Source organism: Austrofundulus limnaeus, unplaced genomic scaffold (assembly GCF_001266775.1).
Source record: "Austrofundulus limnaeus strain Quisiro unplaced genomic scaffold, Austrofundulus_limnaeus-1.0 Scaffold104, whole genome shotgun sequence".
Lineage (NCBI taxonomy): Eukaryota > Metazoa > Chordata > Actinopteri > Cyprinodontiformes > Rivulidae > Austrofundulus > Austrofundulus limnaeus.
Window position 1 is genome coordinate 100480 of NW_013952506.1, and position 18072 is coordinate 118551.

The 18072-nt window shown below is 38.5% G+C and overlaps 2 protein-coding genes across 2 annotated transcripts; both read left to right on the forward strand.

Moving 5' to 3' along the window:
- The first annotated feature begins 262 nt into the window (after positions 1 to 262).
- On the forward strand, positions 263 to 5247 carry gnb5a (guanine nucleotide binding protein (G protein), beta 5a). The gene is made up of 11 exons (XM_014013573.1): positions 263 to 465; positions 902 to 1038; positions 1130 to 1171; positions 2117 to 2193; positions 2277 to 2409; positions 3125 to 3268; positions 3348 to 3439; positions 3640 to 3688; positions 3765 to 3861; positions 3992 to 4158; positions 4260 to 5247. Exons 1-11 carry the CDS (start codon positions 330 to 332, stop codon positions 4269 to 4271), a joined length of 1086 nt encoding a protein of 361 aa, XP_013869027.1. The 5' UTR covers positions 263 to 329; the 3' UTR covers positions 4272 to 5247.
- Positions 5248 to 5394: 147 nt separating this feature from the next.
- Positions 5395 to 18036, forward strand: ap4e1 (adaptor related protein complex 4 subunit epsilon 1). The gene is made up of 21 exons (XM_014013574.1): positions 5395 to 5692; positions 6542 to 6613; positions 6705 to 6828; positions 7119 to 7192; positions 7469 to 7590; positions 7706 to 7865; positions 7951 to 8117; positions 8199 to 8272; positions 8352 to 8474; positions 8548 to 8657; positions 8751 to 8890; positions 9743 to 9855; positions 9970 to 10088; positions 10749 to 11051; positions 11934 to 12045; positions 12135 to 12273; positions 12351 to 12606; positions 14248 to 14772; positions 14868 to 15058; positions 15139 to 15299; positions 16609 to 18036. The coding sequence occupies exons 1-21, from the start codon at positions 5552 to 5554 to the stop codon at positions 16767 to 16769; spliced, it is 3387 nt and encodes a 1128-aa protein (XP_013869028.1). The 5' UTR covers positions 5395 to 5551; the 3' UTR covers positions 16770 to 18036.
- Positions 18037 to 18072: the final 36 nt, after the last annotated feature.

Genomic DNA, 18072 nt, shown 5'->3' on the forward strand with positions numbered 1-18072 from the left:
GCGTTAAACTTTGTTTCATAGATCTTAAATGGCATTTTAATTCACTTGGTTTTTAAAAATCTTGATTATAAACATTTTATTTAGAAAAACGCTGTTTTTTTTTTTCAGTGTAAAATGCATTATTTATTTGTGTGGTTGTGAGTGATGAGGATCAGCCTCATCAGGAAACAGGCTCTTCCTCCTCCTCCTCCTCCTCCTCCTCCTCCTATGGACGCAGCAGGAGCATCTTCTTGCTGTGACGTCATGACAGCAGCAGCATCAGCTGTTAGCTCCGCTGCCTGGAAAAAGCCTCTCCGCTGCCCGCCGCTCCCCGCACAAAGACAACATTTATGAGATCCCCTCCAATCCCTGAAATGGCGACTCAGGAGGTACAGCTGAACGAGACTCTGGCCCATCTGAAAACCGAGTCGGAGACGCTGAAGACGAAGCTGGAGGAGGAGAGAGCGAAGCTGCACGACGTCGAGCGTGAGTCCTGAAAATGGAGAGAGGCCTCGGTCCACTCCTGCCTTCACCGCGGCTCTAATAACACTTTGTTGTTTATTTACTGTATCCTCCTGGTATCTTTATAAACAAATGTATCTCAGAGTTTAGGGGATGGGGGTGTTTCAGACGAGATTATTGATCTGATTGACCGGATGTGAACCATATGTGCGCTGTTTCCATCCTAGTTTATCCTCAGAGCTCTTATCCAGTCCTGTGTCTCAGCAACATGAAAGATATGTGAAATAAAATCACTGAAAGCTGTTTTTAATGCAAACTCGATATATTTTTAAGCAGATTATCACTTTTGATCTGGCAGTGGCTTTAACACTGCCATCAGAAATGAATAAATCAAGAGTTTTGCATTAATCTAATGCTTACAGTGTGTTTTGTGTGTGTGTCTGTGTGTGAATCTGTTCAGTGCACCAGGTGGCAGAGAAGGTGGAAGCTCTGGGTCAGTTTGTCATGAAGACCCGGAGGACTCTGAAGGGCCATGGCAACAAAGTTCTGTGTATGGACTGGTGTAAAGATAAGAGGAGGATCGTCAGCTCCTCACAGGTCACAGATGTTATTATTATCTGTGTTTAAAAGCTTTCATCATGCTACCTGATTACACTAATGGTCTCTAATTGATTTTTGTTTAATGCAGGATGGAAAGGTGATTGTGTGGGATGCTTTCACCACCAACAAGGTAATCAGTCCAATGCAATATGTTGATTAAAACACAAAAGCTTCAAAACAATGTCTAATCTGTTTCCAAATGAAGTAATAATATTTTTAGGCTTAGAGGACATCAAAAGCAGCAAGATGGTTTAAAAACACAAAAAACCCAGAAGATTTAACACAAATACTTAAAGGGACAGTTCAAATAATTTGAAACGGGGTTCTGTAGAAAGGTTACAATGAGTTTCATTTACCATGAAAATTTTAAGTCAAAGATGGGAATCTGTTAGACCAGATTTAAATGGGCAGTTTGGTTATTTTTGAAGTGCTGCTTTAGATAGCAATATAAACCCTATGGTTTAAAGGAGACATATGCAAAATCCACTTTTTTAGCTATTAGATATATATTTTGTTGTGTACTTGGAGTCTCTAGGAGTGCAGAAAAGTTGAATTTAGTTTCTCCCGGTGCTGCATAGATTTCCTTATACTCTGTTTGGGTCATATTTTTTAATCTGTTCAGTTTTCTCTATTTTATATGACGGTTTCTGAACTATTACGTCACAGAATTTGTGACCGAGCTGCCAAATAAGGTCTGAACTTACCAACTACACTTTGGTCGTCTTCATTCTCCTCTGGCTGCTTGGAGTGTGTAGCTCCTTGTTTGGATTTAAAGAGACAGCATCAAAACGAGCCGATCTGAGACACACCTCTGTAGAGGGGTTAAAGAGGGGCTTGTGGAGTTACAATAAGGAGGAAATCAGACCACTGCACTTCCACTTTAAATAGACCCCAACTAAATAATTTTAAATATGAAAAAGTAGGATTTAAATGCATATTATGTCTCCTTTAAGACTCTTTCAAACACCTGTTATATCCATCATCTTAATCTTGTCTATCCAGTTTTGACGAAGCCTGGTGAATTGTCACCGCTGCATTCACACTCGTGCCGTTTTTGTGTTTCGGTGTTGGTTAGGAGCACGCCGTGACGATGCCTTGTACCTGGGTGATGGCCTGCGCCTACGCTCCATCTGGCTGCGCCGTCGCTTGTGGGTGAGTGTGTTACTACTCATGACATCTTTTAAATCTGTTGTTGTTGTTGTTGTTTTTAACTGAGCCTTTGCTTTCCGTCTCAGTGGCCTGGACAACAAATGCTCCGTGTATCCTCTGTCCCTGGATAAGAACGAGAACCTGGCTGCCAAGAAGAAATCAGTGGCAATGCACACAAACTACCTGTCTGCCTGCAGCTTCACCAACTCAGACATGCAGGTAAACGATGAATCCTAACGTCCTCAGAGTAAAGAGATTTAAGTTTCGACAACAAAAGCTTTGTGGCTTTGGTAATAATAATAGTTTTTTCTATATGTTTTCTGTTAAACTGCTTGGGTTATTTTATTTGTTCATATATCTAAACTTTGTGCTTCAATGGGAATAGCATGCTACAACTTTTTTTAAATATTTAACTTTCTTTACAACTAAAATTGCAATAGAAAAACATTGAAATCTCCTAAATATTAAAAAAAAATGTTCTAAATCCACTCGAGCGCACTTGGTAATTTGACTAACTTTAGCTAGGAGATAAATCTGCAACCTTCTTGCTCTGAGGCGACACACTGTGCTGCCCAGCTATTAGCAATAACTTTAGCATTTAGCAACAGTTTTGCTAATTTTCAAATTTTTGTGTCCGTCTTCCTGATTTTATATTTTAGCTATTGTTTGCTCATGTTCTCTGCTTTGCTTACTTCGATCAACTATTAATTTTTCAACAAATTACAAAGAAGTTATTTAACACTCAGCATTCATTCTGTTTTTTTTTCCACAATAAATTCAGTGTGGTTCTCCTAGTTTGGTGTCCTGGTCGCATACAATTGTTCCTCACAACAAAAACAATTTTATCTACATTTTATATGTTTTCAGACCTTTTTTAATTATACCGTATATAGTTTTTAAAGCTTTTTCCTTTCGTCCTCTAATTGTGTTGAAGATCTTGACATCCAGTGGGGATGGAACCTGTGCATTATGGGATGTTGAGAGCGGGCAGCTGTTGCAGAGTTTCCATGGACACGCTGCAGATGTGCTCTGTCTGGACCTGGCTCCGTCCGAGACTGGAAACACATTTGTTTCAGGGGTAAGGATACGCTCTCTGTGCAGCTTATGTACATTTTTAGGGCATTTTTAAGAATATATCATTTATTACCACTCCTCAGGGCTGTGATAAGAAGGCTAACGTGTGGGACATGCGTTCAGGACAGTGCATTCAGTCCTTTGAAACACATGAATCTGATATAAATAGTGTGCGGTAAGTTACAGTTTATGTATTTGTTTATCATTAAGTAGGAAAAAACATTTCTGCTGATAGTAAAATTTATGTTTTTACCAGCTCATCTTCTAGTTTTTATTCTACAATGGTAATCATTCAGTCAGAGTGGCTTGAATAAAGCAATTTATTATTATTATTATTATTATTATTATTTATAATTAGTCCACTCTTGTTATTAGATACTATCCGAGTGGAGATGCCTTTGCATCTGGATCAGATGATGCTACAGTAAGTGTTGCACGCCTCACAGAAAGGTGCTGAACTGTTTTCATGTTATTTTATTGATCACTCATTTTTGTTTCAGTGTCGCCTGTATGACTTAAGGGCAGACAGAGAAGTGGCTATTTATTCCAAAGAAAGCATCATATTTGGGGTCTCCAGTGTTGATTTCTCACTCAGTGGTAATTTATTTTATTATTATTATAAACATTAAGCTTTATTAAAATGTAGCTTTTTTTCTATTTTACAAATAATTTTGTTTTAGAAATTTCAAAAATAAAAAGGTGTTTGTGTGTGTTACCTCTGTCTTAGGCCGGCTACTGTTTGGTGGCTACAACGACTACACCATCAATGTGTGGGATGTTCTGAAAGGAACACGGGTGTCTATTCTGTTTGGACATGAGAACCGGGTCAGCACGCTGCGTGTCTCCCCTGACGGGACGGCCTTCTGCACAGGATCTTGGGACCACACTCTTCGGGTATAAGATTATTATTTTTCTGCAACACATCTGACAACGGTGCATGCTTCAATAACATCTGTGGCGATAATTGCTATTTCTTCTCTTTTTTTCCCCCCCAGATCTGGGCCTAAGCCTCAAACCACAAGGGATTAGTTTAGTGGACATACAGTATCTACTGAAGGCACACTGATGTTTCTGTTTGCTAGAGTACAATCACAGAGATAGAAACTCAGTTTTGGTTGTAGATAGGACATATCAATAGCACTGTATATACTCCAGTCAGGTCAGGGTAGATTTAAATATTTTAAAACATAAATAAACCAAATGGCACGCTTGCATTACAGTATGACAGAAAGAAAAAAAAAGCACAGAAATACTTATCATAGCTTATGATATTTAAAAGTATATTGAAGAAAATAATAATGGTAGTGACTTGCATTGGTTTAGGGTAGAAGTGACACAATAAAATCATGTATTGTTTGTGCCCACATAAAGGACAATATTTGTTTTCTTCACAAGTGATAAAAAAATAATGAATACAGTCTGAAGAGGAAAACCAAATAAAACTGATATGGCGGATTACACTTGGAGAGATGGAGGGTCGCTTCACTGGGAAGATAACAGTGATTGTGGCTAAAATGGCACATAGAAATAAATATTTATCAGCCTCAAGCCAGTTAGAGACACACTGTGGACAAGAGGGAGAACTGGTATAAATAAATAAAAATGCATTTTTTTATTTCAATTATTAGATGTGAAAAACAAGATGAAAAAACTTCTCTATTCCCTACAGCAGCTCACCTGCCAATATTAATGAAAACAAGTTTATTATGTTGATCTTTTATTTTTTATCTCTGTAGTCTTAAATATGGATTACTTCTTATTTATCAGTTGTGAAAACCAACACACACTGTACTCATTCAATTACAAGAGACCACTTTTTTTGCAGTTTAAATAAAAGAATAAAGAGAATGTACTTCCACCTGCGCAGCTGTGTGAAGGCTGTAATTTCAAATTAACTTTATTTTATTGTAGTTTAGTGTACAGATAAACAAGGGACTGTTATTCAGAATATTACAAACATAATAAACCGAATTTTGAATATCACCACTGTTTCTGTCACTCTTGGTCTTTATTTGATTGATTTTGTTGTTGACACTGACACTGTTCCTGCTGGCCGGTTTAATAAAGTTTTTTTATTTGAAGCGGAAGTGACATAATTGAAACGCAATGCCATTCAAAAACAATGGCCGATTGGTTGTGCTGCATTTTAAACTTAATACAGCCGTTCTAAATGTGTAACAGGAAAGTTTGTTGCAACTTGTTATTGTTAATAGATAGCTAATTTCTAAAATTGTATGTTTTAGAGGGACAAATCTCTCGAGAGTTGATTTTTTTTATTGTTTCCAAAATGAGCGATGTTATGGAGAAGACGCTGACAGCTCTGCCAAGCCTCCTGTCTTTAGACTCTCAACCTGGGTCTGCAAAACTGTCCGCTAACTCCAAACTAGGAAACCTTATAAGAGGAATCACTGAGCTAACCTCCAAACATGTAAGTGTGTCCTCTAAGCTAAGTGTTTTCGTGAAAATGGCAACATTCGTGTTAGCTTGCCGAAAAGCCTTTTTGCTGACTTAGGAAAAGATGTTTGTCATATTGTTAGAAGGAACTTTAAATTCACGATAGACCGATTCACAGACAGATTCTTGTTACAGCTTTGTTATTTCCGTGTTGTGTAATTTTAGGAAAACAATGCCGAGACATTTAAGAGCCTTGGTTTTCTTGTGGTGCGTTCAGGTGCTGTTGTTTATTTCAGTCACATGTACTCAAGTATTGAAAGTGAAAGTACTGAGTAAAAGTGAGTGGTTAGAATTTCCAAAATAACATTTATTGGGAGCTGGCCTCCCCAAAAACACATCTAAAGGCTATAATGACCATAATGTTATATTAAAATGTTAATGTTGAAAAATTTAGGATGCACTACCAGTTTTAGCTGCACATTTCTGTATCAGTCATCTTTATTCTAGGCTACATACGTCTGATATGTTCTGCTGGAGTGTTGTCAGAATGGTATATACTTCTCATCCAACCACAATTAAATTTACTCTATAGGGAGGCGCCATATGTCTGAACAGGTTTATGTTTTTAACAATAACAAGCTGGAATGAAAACGAGCCAAAATTATATAAAAATAAAACAGTAGAAAGTATACATAATTGTGTGAAAATGTAAGGAGTACTTCTAAAAATTCGGCTGAAACTATAACTCTAGTAAAGTATACATAACCAAAATTTCTTACCTCTGACTTTAACCTATTCTGATCAATGAAGAAAAGGAAAAACGAAGTGGTTATTATACTTTTTTTGGTCTCATTTGTCCTTTTCTGTGTTTGTTTCACTACAGGAAGAGGAAAAACTTATTCAGAGGGAGCTGTCGTCAATCAAAGAACAAGTGTCCTCTCCGAACACCACCATGGTACTGTGCTCCCAATGTTCTCATTCAGTCTTTCACAAAAATGTTAGTCGTTTAATGTGTTCACATCTCTATGTTGTCAAATCTGATTCAGAGGCAAATGAAGGAGCTCATGGTGAGAACCATCTACTGTGAAATGTTGGGCTACGAGGCTTCCTTCAGCTATATTCATGCTATTAAACTGGCTCAGCAAGGCAATGTCCTGGAGAAGAGGGTCGGTATGTGATTTCCATTTTTTTCCTCCTTTCAGAATATTAAAATCTCTCTTTTGAGACAGCCTCAAAACGAGTTGATCTGAGGCACACCTCAGAAAAGAGGTGAAAGGGGCTTGTGGAGTTACAATAAGGAAGAATTCAGACCAAAGCATTGCAGTTCCACTTTATATAAACCCCAACTGAATGATTTAAATGTGAGAAAAAAGGATTTAAAAGCATGATATGTCTATGTTATTTATGGGAAAAACAAAGGGAGTTAAGTTTGAATTTGTTGTGACTTTGTTCCTCTTTAGGTTATCTTGCTGTTTCCTTGTTTTTGAACGAAAGTCACGAGCTGCTGCTTCTCCTGGTAAACACAGTATTAAAGGTGGGTTAGTTTTAATATTTGGCAGGATTTTTTTCTTTTACTTGTCATGTTTTTCAATGTTGCCTGAAAAGAAGAAAGGAGGTGTTTTTTAATTAGCTGTAAGTCAAGTTCTTTAAAAGCCAAAATGTCCCCATAAAGGGGCTGAGCTGTTAGATTTTTCAGATGAATTAGTGATGTTATTGTCAGTAGAAGCTAATGGAAATGATTGGCTGCTGGGGGTATAAGTATAATGATGTGGTCGTGGCAACGTGGTGCTGATGTTTGTCTCCTTCGTAGGATCTTCAGAGTACAAACCTGATCGAAGTGTGCATGGCTCTCACAGTTGTCAGCCAGATGTTCCCCAAAGACATGATCCCAGCAATCCTCCCTCTGGTGGAGGAGAAGCTCAGTCACTCCAAGTATGACGTGCTTGTTTGCCTTTTCACACCAGTTCTTTTTCCTGCCATTAAGTGAAACACAAAGAAACAGTTTGAATGATATATTTGATGCGTGCTCGTTGTCACAAACCTGCAGAGAAATCATTCGACGGAAAGCAGTCCTGGCGCTGTACAAATTCTACCTGATAGCACCGAATCAAGTTCAGCACATTCACAACAAGTTTCGTAAAGCGCTGTGTGACAAAGACCCTGGTGTCATGTCGGCTTCGCTGCACATCTACTTACAGCTGATTCAGGTAACTTTTCTTTTACATCTAGTTTTCTTTATTATTAGTTTAGCTTTGTGGTGCTTATTTTAACTATGTTTTATCTTTGTTTCAGGAGAATCCAGAAGGTTACAAGGACTTGACAATGAGTTTTGTCACCATCCTGAAGCAAGTGGTGATGGGGAAGCTGCCCATGGATTTTAACTACCACTGTGTTCCTGCGCCCTGGCTTCAAATTCACCTTCTCAGAATTCTCTCCTTACTCGGGAAAAACGACCAGAGGTGGTGATTTCTTTCTCCATCTTTGGATTAACTGAACGTCCCGGTCCTCAATCTCTTTTTAATAGTTTTTTTCCCTCACAGCATGAGCGAGATCATGTATGAAATCCTCGATGAGTCTTTGCAAAGAGCAGAGATGAACCACAACATCACTTATGGTATATTTAATGCTTTGAACAGACTTATTGGTTGGAAGCAGTTGGAGGCGTTTTCTCATCTTTCTCATCTTACTTCCAGCAATTTTATACGAATGTGTGAAATGTATTTACACGATTCATCCTAAACCTGACCTTTTGGAAAAAGCTGCAAAGTGCATTGGCAGCTTTGTTTTATCGCCGAGGATAAATCTAAAGTATCTTGGTAAGAATAAAAAAAAAGTATAATTAAAGATGAATGATTTCTCTCAGATAAGATGTTAACTCTGTTACTGTAGGCTTGAAGGCCCTCACCTACGTGGTCCAGCAGGACCCAAAACTAGTCCTGCAGCATCAGATGACCATCATCGAGTGTCTTGATCATCCTGATCTTATTATAAAGCGGGAGGTGGGTCGGATGCAGGTGTACTCTTGGGTTGTCATTAAATAGTTGATTTACAGCATCATGAAGCTTTTGTTTTGTTTCTTTGTTTCCCTGCAGACGCTGGAGTTGCTTTTTCGTATCACTAATGCCCAGAATGTCACCGTCATCGTGGAGAAGATGCTGGATTTTCTACAAGTCAGTGAAGATAATCACACCACCATTGACCTGGTGGGGAAGGTGGCAGAACTGGCAGAAAAATATCCTTACCAATGTGATGATGTCTAATGTACACTGAAGTGGGCATCTGCTTTTTGAAAAAATAAATAAATAAATAAATTACAAAAGTGAAACGCTGCATTCATGGAATTATGTAGTTTTTCACATAAATCCTTTTAATCTCCTCGTATTTGTGGATCTTATGTGGATCTCTGCAGAAGCTTTCAGGCCTGAGTGATGCAGCGACTTGAAGAGGTTAAAATCTCAGTAAGCTGCAGCTAAAGCTCAAGTTCGTTTAGTGTTAAAGCCCGAAACACAACGTTTACTACAAAATAAAAACTCCCTGGGCACATAGACTTGGCAGCCTTTTTGCTAGCAATAAATTCTGCCTGTTTCATATCCTGTCATGTATCTTTTCATCACTCCTTTTTATTGTTTCTTACTTTATTAGGTCTTTTTTAAAACTTGTCTTAATGACTCTCTGGAGTAATGTTCCTTTTATTTTAGTTGTTTTATGTCTAACAGTTTTGACCATTTTGCATCAAAATGGTTTGATTCTGTGTCTTTTTCGTCCCACTGTGGTTAATTTAGTTTTCTTTGAGATGCTTGTGCCTCAGGTTAATGAGTAGGTCCGGATTTTCAGTCGACCAGAACACGACTTTGCAAAAATAGTTGATGAGAAAGCAACTTTGTTTTACCTCTCATTCAAAATGATTCTTTAGTTCTGATCATGGTTTGGAAGTTTCAGGCCTATAAATCGTTAAAATGACCAACTGGCCTCTGTAACCCACTGAGTGTATTTGATACTTTTTGACAGCATCGTGCTGCATTGTTCTCTACATATTTATTACTTTTCATTTGCTTTCTTTATTTATTTCCTATATATCTCATACATATGCACCAGACAATGAATGGTTCATTGAGACCATGAACACAGTGTTTTCTGTGGGTGGAGACGTGATGCAGCCGGACATCCCAAACAGTTTCCTCAAACTGTTATTGGAGGGTGAGTTGGCTATAAATTCATCTTGCGCTGTTCAGTAGTCTTGTGCTTTAATTCTCTACTGAAGTAACGACACACAGGCTCTGACTTAAATTATGTTTTTTCTGTATTTTTAAGGATTTGACAGTGTGGAGGAAGACAAGAAACTGAGACTGTTTGCTGTGAATTCCTATGTTTCTCTGCTGCAAGGAGAGCCCAGCAGACTGCCCCAACGCTTCCTTCAAGTCATCTGCTGGGTGAGGGTTTTCTGCACAGCCTCGGGAGGAATACTTGGGATCAATCAGTGTGTAACGCAAAAAGAGGAGGATGTTATACAGACGATTTAAAGCACGTAATATCTTTAAAAAACATGAGACTTGCTGTTAGGGTAAAGAGTAGGGTATATGTTGTGTAACGTAAATAAATGCAGACTGTAATAATTATCAAACATTATAAACCCACATTTTATTTACAGAACATAAGAAACATCAAATGTTTAAACTAAGAAATACAATTTTAGAAAAAAAATGTCATTTTGAATTAAATATTATTCAAAGTTTTAAATTTTTGTTGAGGAACCTTATTCTGAAATTGGATGCTTTTTTTTTCAAACTGCGAAACGTTTTTATATCCACTCCTCTTACTTACCTGTTACCAATAAACCTAATTCTTGCTTCTTCAGCTGTTTCTCATCAGTACCACTTATTTTCACAGCCATTTGTTGCCCTTATTCTGACATTCTGTTTTATTTGCTGCCATCAAAAATATAAATTAACGTCTTAGTTTACAATTTTAGTATATTTACCATGTTCCATTATAAATATATTTATTTATAATATTTGCAAATAATTGCATTCTGTTGCATTAGTTACCCTGTACTTGTTCTCAATGCTAAAGTTTTGGTTTGTTTTGCTCAGGTTCTTGGAGAGTATGCTCATCTAAACGAGGATGTTGAGCCTGACGCTGTCCTGAGGCTGCTGGCAAAACTGTTGGACATGAAGAGCAGCACCAGTGAAACCAAGAGCTGGGTCCTCATAGCCATGACCAAGCTCTGCTCAGGGGGAGCAGCTTTCTCTGTGGCTCACGAGGTTTCTGAAACGTACGGCAGCTCCATGGACACCATGCTGAGACAACGAGCGCAGGAGCTGCAGCACCTCAGCCAAGACTCGGCACTACAGAGCAGGGTGTTCCCTCGAAGTGGCAGCCAGGAGCCTGTTGAGGTAACACACATGCAAATCTGAGTGTATAAATATTATTTGCGCTAGCGCCGACGCTATATTGCCTCATATGTATTAGCTCAGCGCTAGCACAACAAACAAGCTAAACTGAGGTCCTCCATCCTTATTTTCAGTTGCAGACTGAGTCATTTTTGTGTTCCCCTCTCTGTCATGTGGATGGAGGACCTCAGTGACGAGAGGAGAATGTGTAGCGCTGAGCTAATACATATATATGTTGATAGCATCAGGGTTAACGCTAAAGCTAACAGGCTAAGCTGAGGTTCTTCTTCCATGAAGCAGCTCTGTTGTCCTCCATCYATATTTTCAGTTACAGGCTGAGTCATTTCTACCTTCTCCTCTCTGTCAACGCTCTCTGGTTTCATTTAAAAGAGTCGATCRTCAGATATTGTCCAAGATTAAACTTCAGTGTGGATATAGCTCGCTAGCAGCCTCGCACCGAGGACTTATCCACGTCATCATTTACCCAGAATGCTTTGCGTGTAAATAAAATGGCACCATCTTTGTGATATATTTTTAAACTTTTAGTTTAAAAATGATAAAAACTGAACATCTTACAGTATTTTTACAGTCTTTATTTTACAGTTAAAATATATGTTTATCAAATAAAGATTAATGTTACAACTAATCAGGGATCCTTTTAATCTGGGTTTATATTTCATGACTCATATGATTACAATAATAGGAGCAGTAACAGGGATGGGAAGAGCACTGGTCTGAGTTGTTTCAGTGTTGTTTGCAGGTTTTAGCCAATTACAGAACATAAACAGTCAAGGCGATACTCAGACTGGACATTTACAGTTAAAGCGTCTTGCAGTCTGTTTCACTGAGAGGTTTAGGTGTGGCTGTAATAATGTTGGTCTCCAGGTGGATTCCTCACTGTCGTTCCTGGATGGATTTGTGTCGGAGGCGTTGGCTGCAGGCGCTGCTCCGTACAAGCCTCCTCATCAAAGGCAGGAGGAGATGTCCCGATCAAAAGGTAGAATGAATTTTTATTTATTTTTTTAATTTTTGCAAGAGATTTCACTGCCTTGTTTGTGTTTTGTTCTGATTGTGTTGTGTTGTCAGTCCTGAGTTTGGAGCCCTACGGCCTGTCCCTGCCCATCAGCATGTCGTCCTGCAGCGTCACAGACAGACAGTCTCCCACTCTGTTATCCATGAGCTCCAGTCTGTCAGGTGACAGCGCTGAGCTGTCGCACAAAGCCAGGTAGGTAGCAAAATAGGAACACAACTGGAAGCATCAAGTCTTGACCTCACACCGCTGAGTCGCTGTTTGTGTTCCAGCTCCACAACCTTGAAGCTGGACGGTGTGACGAGGGTGTGGGGGCGAGAGGGCTACCTGGTGCAGAGAGAACCTGTACAGGAAGCCGCTCAGGTGGAGGCTCCCAGTCCACTCCGGTCTCCTCGTCAGCAGGGGGACGAGGACAGCCCCCACAGCCAGACTCCCACTCCAACACCCACACCTGAAAGTGAACAAGAGAAACAGCAGCTGGCGTCCTCACTTTTTGTCGGCCTGGCCTCCCCAAGCTCTGTTTCTCTGGTGAGCTCATAAGATCTGATGAGTCTTGTTTGTAAAAGGAAGATGAGCTAGAATAAACACTGGCAGACTTTCTGCTGGCAGCTGGAAGTCATTTATTGTGAAGGAGCTTCAGCCGCAGGGCATAAACAAAGTGTCTGAAATGGTTGAACAGCTTTGAGAGTAGAGACACAGAACCCAATTAAACATGCCAAACATAAAAACATACTTTTTTTAAGGAAAATAAGAGACATTACATATCACATGTTACTATCTATTCTTAACAGGCAGTTTGAAATTGAGTCCAGATGTTTTTAATCAACAAGGTGGTTTGAACATAGAAATGTATGTTGGTACAAATCAAAAATGTTTTCTGAAGACATTAGCAAGTTGATGCTGGTGCTCTTCAGGTTTTGAACATTTATATTAAGCAATGGTTTAGATTGGAAGCCAGGATCATGTGCAGAAAACCAGTTATGTTCCCAGAATGTTTATTTCCAGGTCTAAAGACACTCTGAGCCTGTCTGTGTCTCCGGGGACCGAAAACAAAATGGTCACGAATCTTACAATGTTTATAGAAACCCTGGTCACACCCCGGATATGTAACATAAGAAACAAGGAAGTAAGTTCTAGTAACAAACACGAAAACTAAATTGAGACTTGTTGAAACTTTTACTGTTCGATACAGTCGATCACAAAGTATAAAACAAGTGCATCTGAATTTACATAATCTGATTCAGGTCACATATGAGCAGAACCACTGGGTTTGGGTCAAGTTAAAAGAGCCACAAATGGTCCCGTCAAAGTCTTGATCTCTGTAACAGAAGGTGTCCTGGTCCTGGAGGACCACAATCCTGCAGGTTTTAGAGAGGTTTCTCTGCTCCAACACACCTGATTTAAACGAATCAACAGACTTCTGCAGAACCTGCAAAGGTAATTCAGTCAGAACCAGGTGTGTAGGAGCAAAGAAACAAGTAAAACCGGCATGATGGAGACCCTGCGGGACCAGGACTGGACCCCACTCATCTATAATAATAACTTTAAGCTATAAAAATGAGAAGAAAGGTTAAAAAAAGACAAGAAAAAAAAACAAGAAAAACCCAATCCTGAAGCGATTTAAAAATAGATGATTTGAGCCTCCATCTGCTCTGCTCTATACAGGTGGAAATATCATGGTTTGAGTCTGTTTTGATACAACATGGTTTTTAAAAAGTCATTCTTTCACTACTTCATTGTTAAGATGTGAAGAAACGAGTGCATGTATTAAAACACAGAGGCAACCTTAAAACCCTTCAAGTAATGTATATTTTTCATTGATTTTTAGCATTCATATTTATTTTTTTTTATATTTATTTTTTTATAGTTTATTCATTTGGAGTGTAATTTTAAAAAATGCATGAAAATTCTAAGCTTTTTATTTTTATTTTATGTAGTCTGAGTTTCTGTCTTGTTGATTCAGCAGTAAAACAAAAAAAGATACACTCATAAGAAGACAAACATGCTTTTATTGACAAAAAAGATTTCAGTGAATTTCTTTACACAAGGAAGTAATCTTGTAATCATTTGCAGGGGCTTGTTTGCAATAATTGTTTGTTTTATACAAACAAACATATGAAATGTAAAGTAATAGAAAGTCGAACTTAAAGTTTTTTTTCCCCTCAACAGATGGGGAAATCTGAGCAAACGTCTCAGCGGTTCAGAAGAAAAGCCAGAATTCAAGACAAACCCCCGACCTCTGGTGAGCAGATAAACAACCTGCCTCCCGGAGGTGCAGCCGACTTGTTGCTGGACTCTAACGTCTCCTCAGAACTCGTTTCTTCACTCGAACAGACACATCGAAACTCTCTGGACCTCACGGCTAACGGCGCCTGTGACGCAGAGTTACCTGACGGAGACGTGAAGGAAATAAAAACACCTCTCAGTACAGACGACTCTGTTTTAGCAGCTGGTCTTTCTCCACACGAGGGTCCAGACAGACCCAAAGACTTGTGTCTCACATCTTACCTTCCAGCTGAACTTTCTGGACTTTCGCACTCAGAAATCACTCTGCTGTGCACCAATCAAAGCCTGGATCTCTCAGCGTGCCATGTGCAAAAAGAGGACTGCGTAGAGTTAGTTGTTTTTATTAAAAACTCCTCAGACTCTGCTGCTCACCAGCTTCAAATGCAAATCAGCTGTGAGGAAATTGAGGTAAATTATATTTTACAAATGATCAGCTGCTTTGTTTCAGTTGAACTTTTATTAAACAATTATTAACAATTATATGACATGTTCTTATGTTTAAGGTGTCCTGTGTATGTGACAGTCCAGTAGAGGAATTAAAAAGCCACAGTGTAACAGTGTGTCAGTATTTCCTCACTGTGAAGAGGCCCTCAGTTTGTTTTGATCTGGTTGGGATGGTTTATTACCAGCTGGCTGCTGGGTCGCTTCAAACAGCGCAGTTTTTATACAAACTTCCTCTAACAAGCTTCATCAGGTGAGATATTTTACTGCTGTTTGAAACCCTCCCCAGTGATGACGAGTGTTTTTATTCTTCATTCATATTTTTTCCTGCAGACCGTTGGCGGTGTCCACAGAGGAGTACGGGACCATGTGGCTGGCCTTCTCTCATGACACGAAGCAGAACCTGCCTCTGATGAAAGACGAGCGGGAGCCTCTCACTGCCACCCTGAACCTGCTGAAGACAAAACTGCAGCTTCATGTTGTGGAAATTATCGGTAAGATTTCATCTCAAAGTCAGCTGTGTGGCCTCTTGATTTGGAACAGCATTATGTTTAGTTTGGAACAGCATTATATTTAGTTTGTTTTGATTCCTAATAGAAAAAAAAGTCCTCGGGGATAAGTTACAAGTTAAAGTACTTGATTTTATTTATATGTGGTAATATTTGTAGGTGGACCTAAATTTATAGAGTTGGCTCAAGTTTTATCAGAATGTAATTATTTTCTACATTTTAAGGGACACAATTACATTTTAACATTAAATCCTCAACTCGTGATTTCATTTTAAATTTGATACCAGTTACATAAAAACAAATGTCACAGGAGGGAGTTTGTCACTGCTTTATAATTGGCAACGCCATTTGCAGATTTTATTTTCATTTAAATTAGTTAATTGATTTAAATACTTTTTTATTTCAGCAATTTGAGGCTTGATTGTCATATTTCTAGTTCATCATGTCATTTATTTTAAAAATACATTTTTATTTAAAAGACTTCTACTTAAACTTTCCTTCTGAAGCTCTCACATCTCATGGCGTCACTTAGCTCAGCAGATAGTTTAGATGTGGTGACCGTAAGCGAATCGAAATAATAAATAAAATAGCAAAAGTACTTTCAAATATTTTGTGACAAATGGAGTTGGAGATGAAAATTCAACTCTGGAAGGCTAATTGACCTCACCTGCTCCTTCCTGCCGCTGCATCACAATCAGTGTCGGACAGTCAGTGGATGAAAGCGTCCTCTGAAATCACTCCGTCAACCTTCATCTTCTGGCTTCCAAAGACTTCTATCACCTTTGACCTCCACCACCAGTGTCAGGCCCCAGCGGGGGGGAATAAAATACTCCTACCACTAATCTCAAGCAGCTCATCGGAGCTTACATCATCTCACAGTGCTCGCATCCTCTGCCGAGGTCTGAGCGCCAAACTCTGACATTCATGTCAATAAATTTACTTCCTAATTTCAGTCTGTCTTTGTGAGTCTCTCCAGGTTGAAGTTATTTCCACATGATATTTGGTTTGGAACTACAAAACATTCTTATTCTTTGTTATTAAAAGGGTTTGATTTTAAATTGTTTAAGTCTTTGTGTGCATTACTCAACACTTCAGTTGTGAGAAAAGAGATAAAAATGCTTATTTAACAGATTTTTAAGCATTTTGGTCACAAAGAGCCCCACATTATGGAAGCATTGTGTAAAACAAATAAAATGTATAAATGTATAACAGTGTTACGCTGTGATACAATCAGCACTTTGTAAATCTAAACCTGATGTATTTCATCTCTGAATAAAACCCCTTTTTCTTTCAGGTGAAGAAGGGATTGTAGCTTGCTGCCTCCGCCCGGATCAGCAGTGTCTCCTGCACTGTCGCATGCACGCCGGCATGCTGGCGGCGTGGTTGCGTTCTCCTGTCCCCGACCTGCCTGACAGCCTTCTGTACCACTGTCAGAGAGCTTTACAGGAGCGCTGACCGCCAGCTGCAGCGCCTCCACAGAGCGACTGACCAATCACAGAGGAGGAGCTGCTGCTGCTGCTGGGAGGATTTCAGGTCTTTACTGTTCAGCAGTTTTTTTCTACTATAAATTATTAAGTTTAATGTTATTTTTATATTAAGTAGCATTATTTTTATTTTTTCATATAAACGCAGATTATTTTAATTCATTGAAGGTCAGAGCAGGAAATAAGCTCAGGGCTAAAATATAGCAGGTTTAAAAAAATACTGTGATCTTAAAGAGATCCCAGACTCAAAGACTAAACATAACAGTAAATCATGTATTATAGCATACTTTACTTTTAAAAAAGGTAAAAACTATATATTGAATTACAAAACAGCACTTTTGTTTATTTCAGAAAGAATGTTCTGCATCGATGACCTTGGGTTTTAAAACCCAACTTCTTCACAATCACAGATTTAAATTTCCACACAGTTTGAGCAAAAAGTCATTTTTTAATTGTTTTTTCTGTCAGAAGAATCATATTAAAGTAATATGCTAACAGGCACACAGTTACCATTTAACTAAGGTTTTCACAGCAAGTTAGATAATTTGCTTTACTTTTATTTATTTTACCCCTCTCTGAGTCACTTTATTTTGTAAAATAAGTAGAATCGCTTATTGTTTTAGGTGTTTTGGACAATGACAGTAAGGGATTTGATAAATTATTTAAGAAAATTCAGTATCCTGCCCAGACAGAATACTGTATTTTCAAAAGCTAAGACAAACAAAAGTTACTTTCTTATCAAAATATTGCTTACATTAGAAAATCTGGTTGTTTTTTGCTTTAAACAGTGATGCTCTCACTTATATAATGTTGCCTTCTGTTTTATATAATCATCTATTCACTTATTTTTCTGTTAAATATCTGGCTGAAGCAGTCATAGATTTATATATTTTTGCATCCATTCAGTATTAACATTTATTGAGTTTGCATTCGAAATGTCTTACATTATTTCACAGAAAGACAGGAAATCATTGCTTTCACATTCTGCTCTGCGTACGGTCTAGTTTTGTCTGTGTGACGTCAGCCTGAAGCAAGAGTTGGATTTTATTTTTTATTTTTAATGTCTGCACTGAGTTAAAGCACAGTGTGCTGCTGATGGTGTCTGGAAACTTTAACCCTTTTGCCTCATTTTCTAATGCCGAGATGAGACGGCATGTTTGATTTGTGCCTGTGGTACAGAGAAGACGCTTTGTCACTACATTCTGATGAATTATGAATAAATTTAATATGTCAAACTACCTGCTTATTGCCAAATCATTTTTTTTTAAATAGAG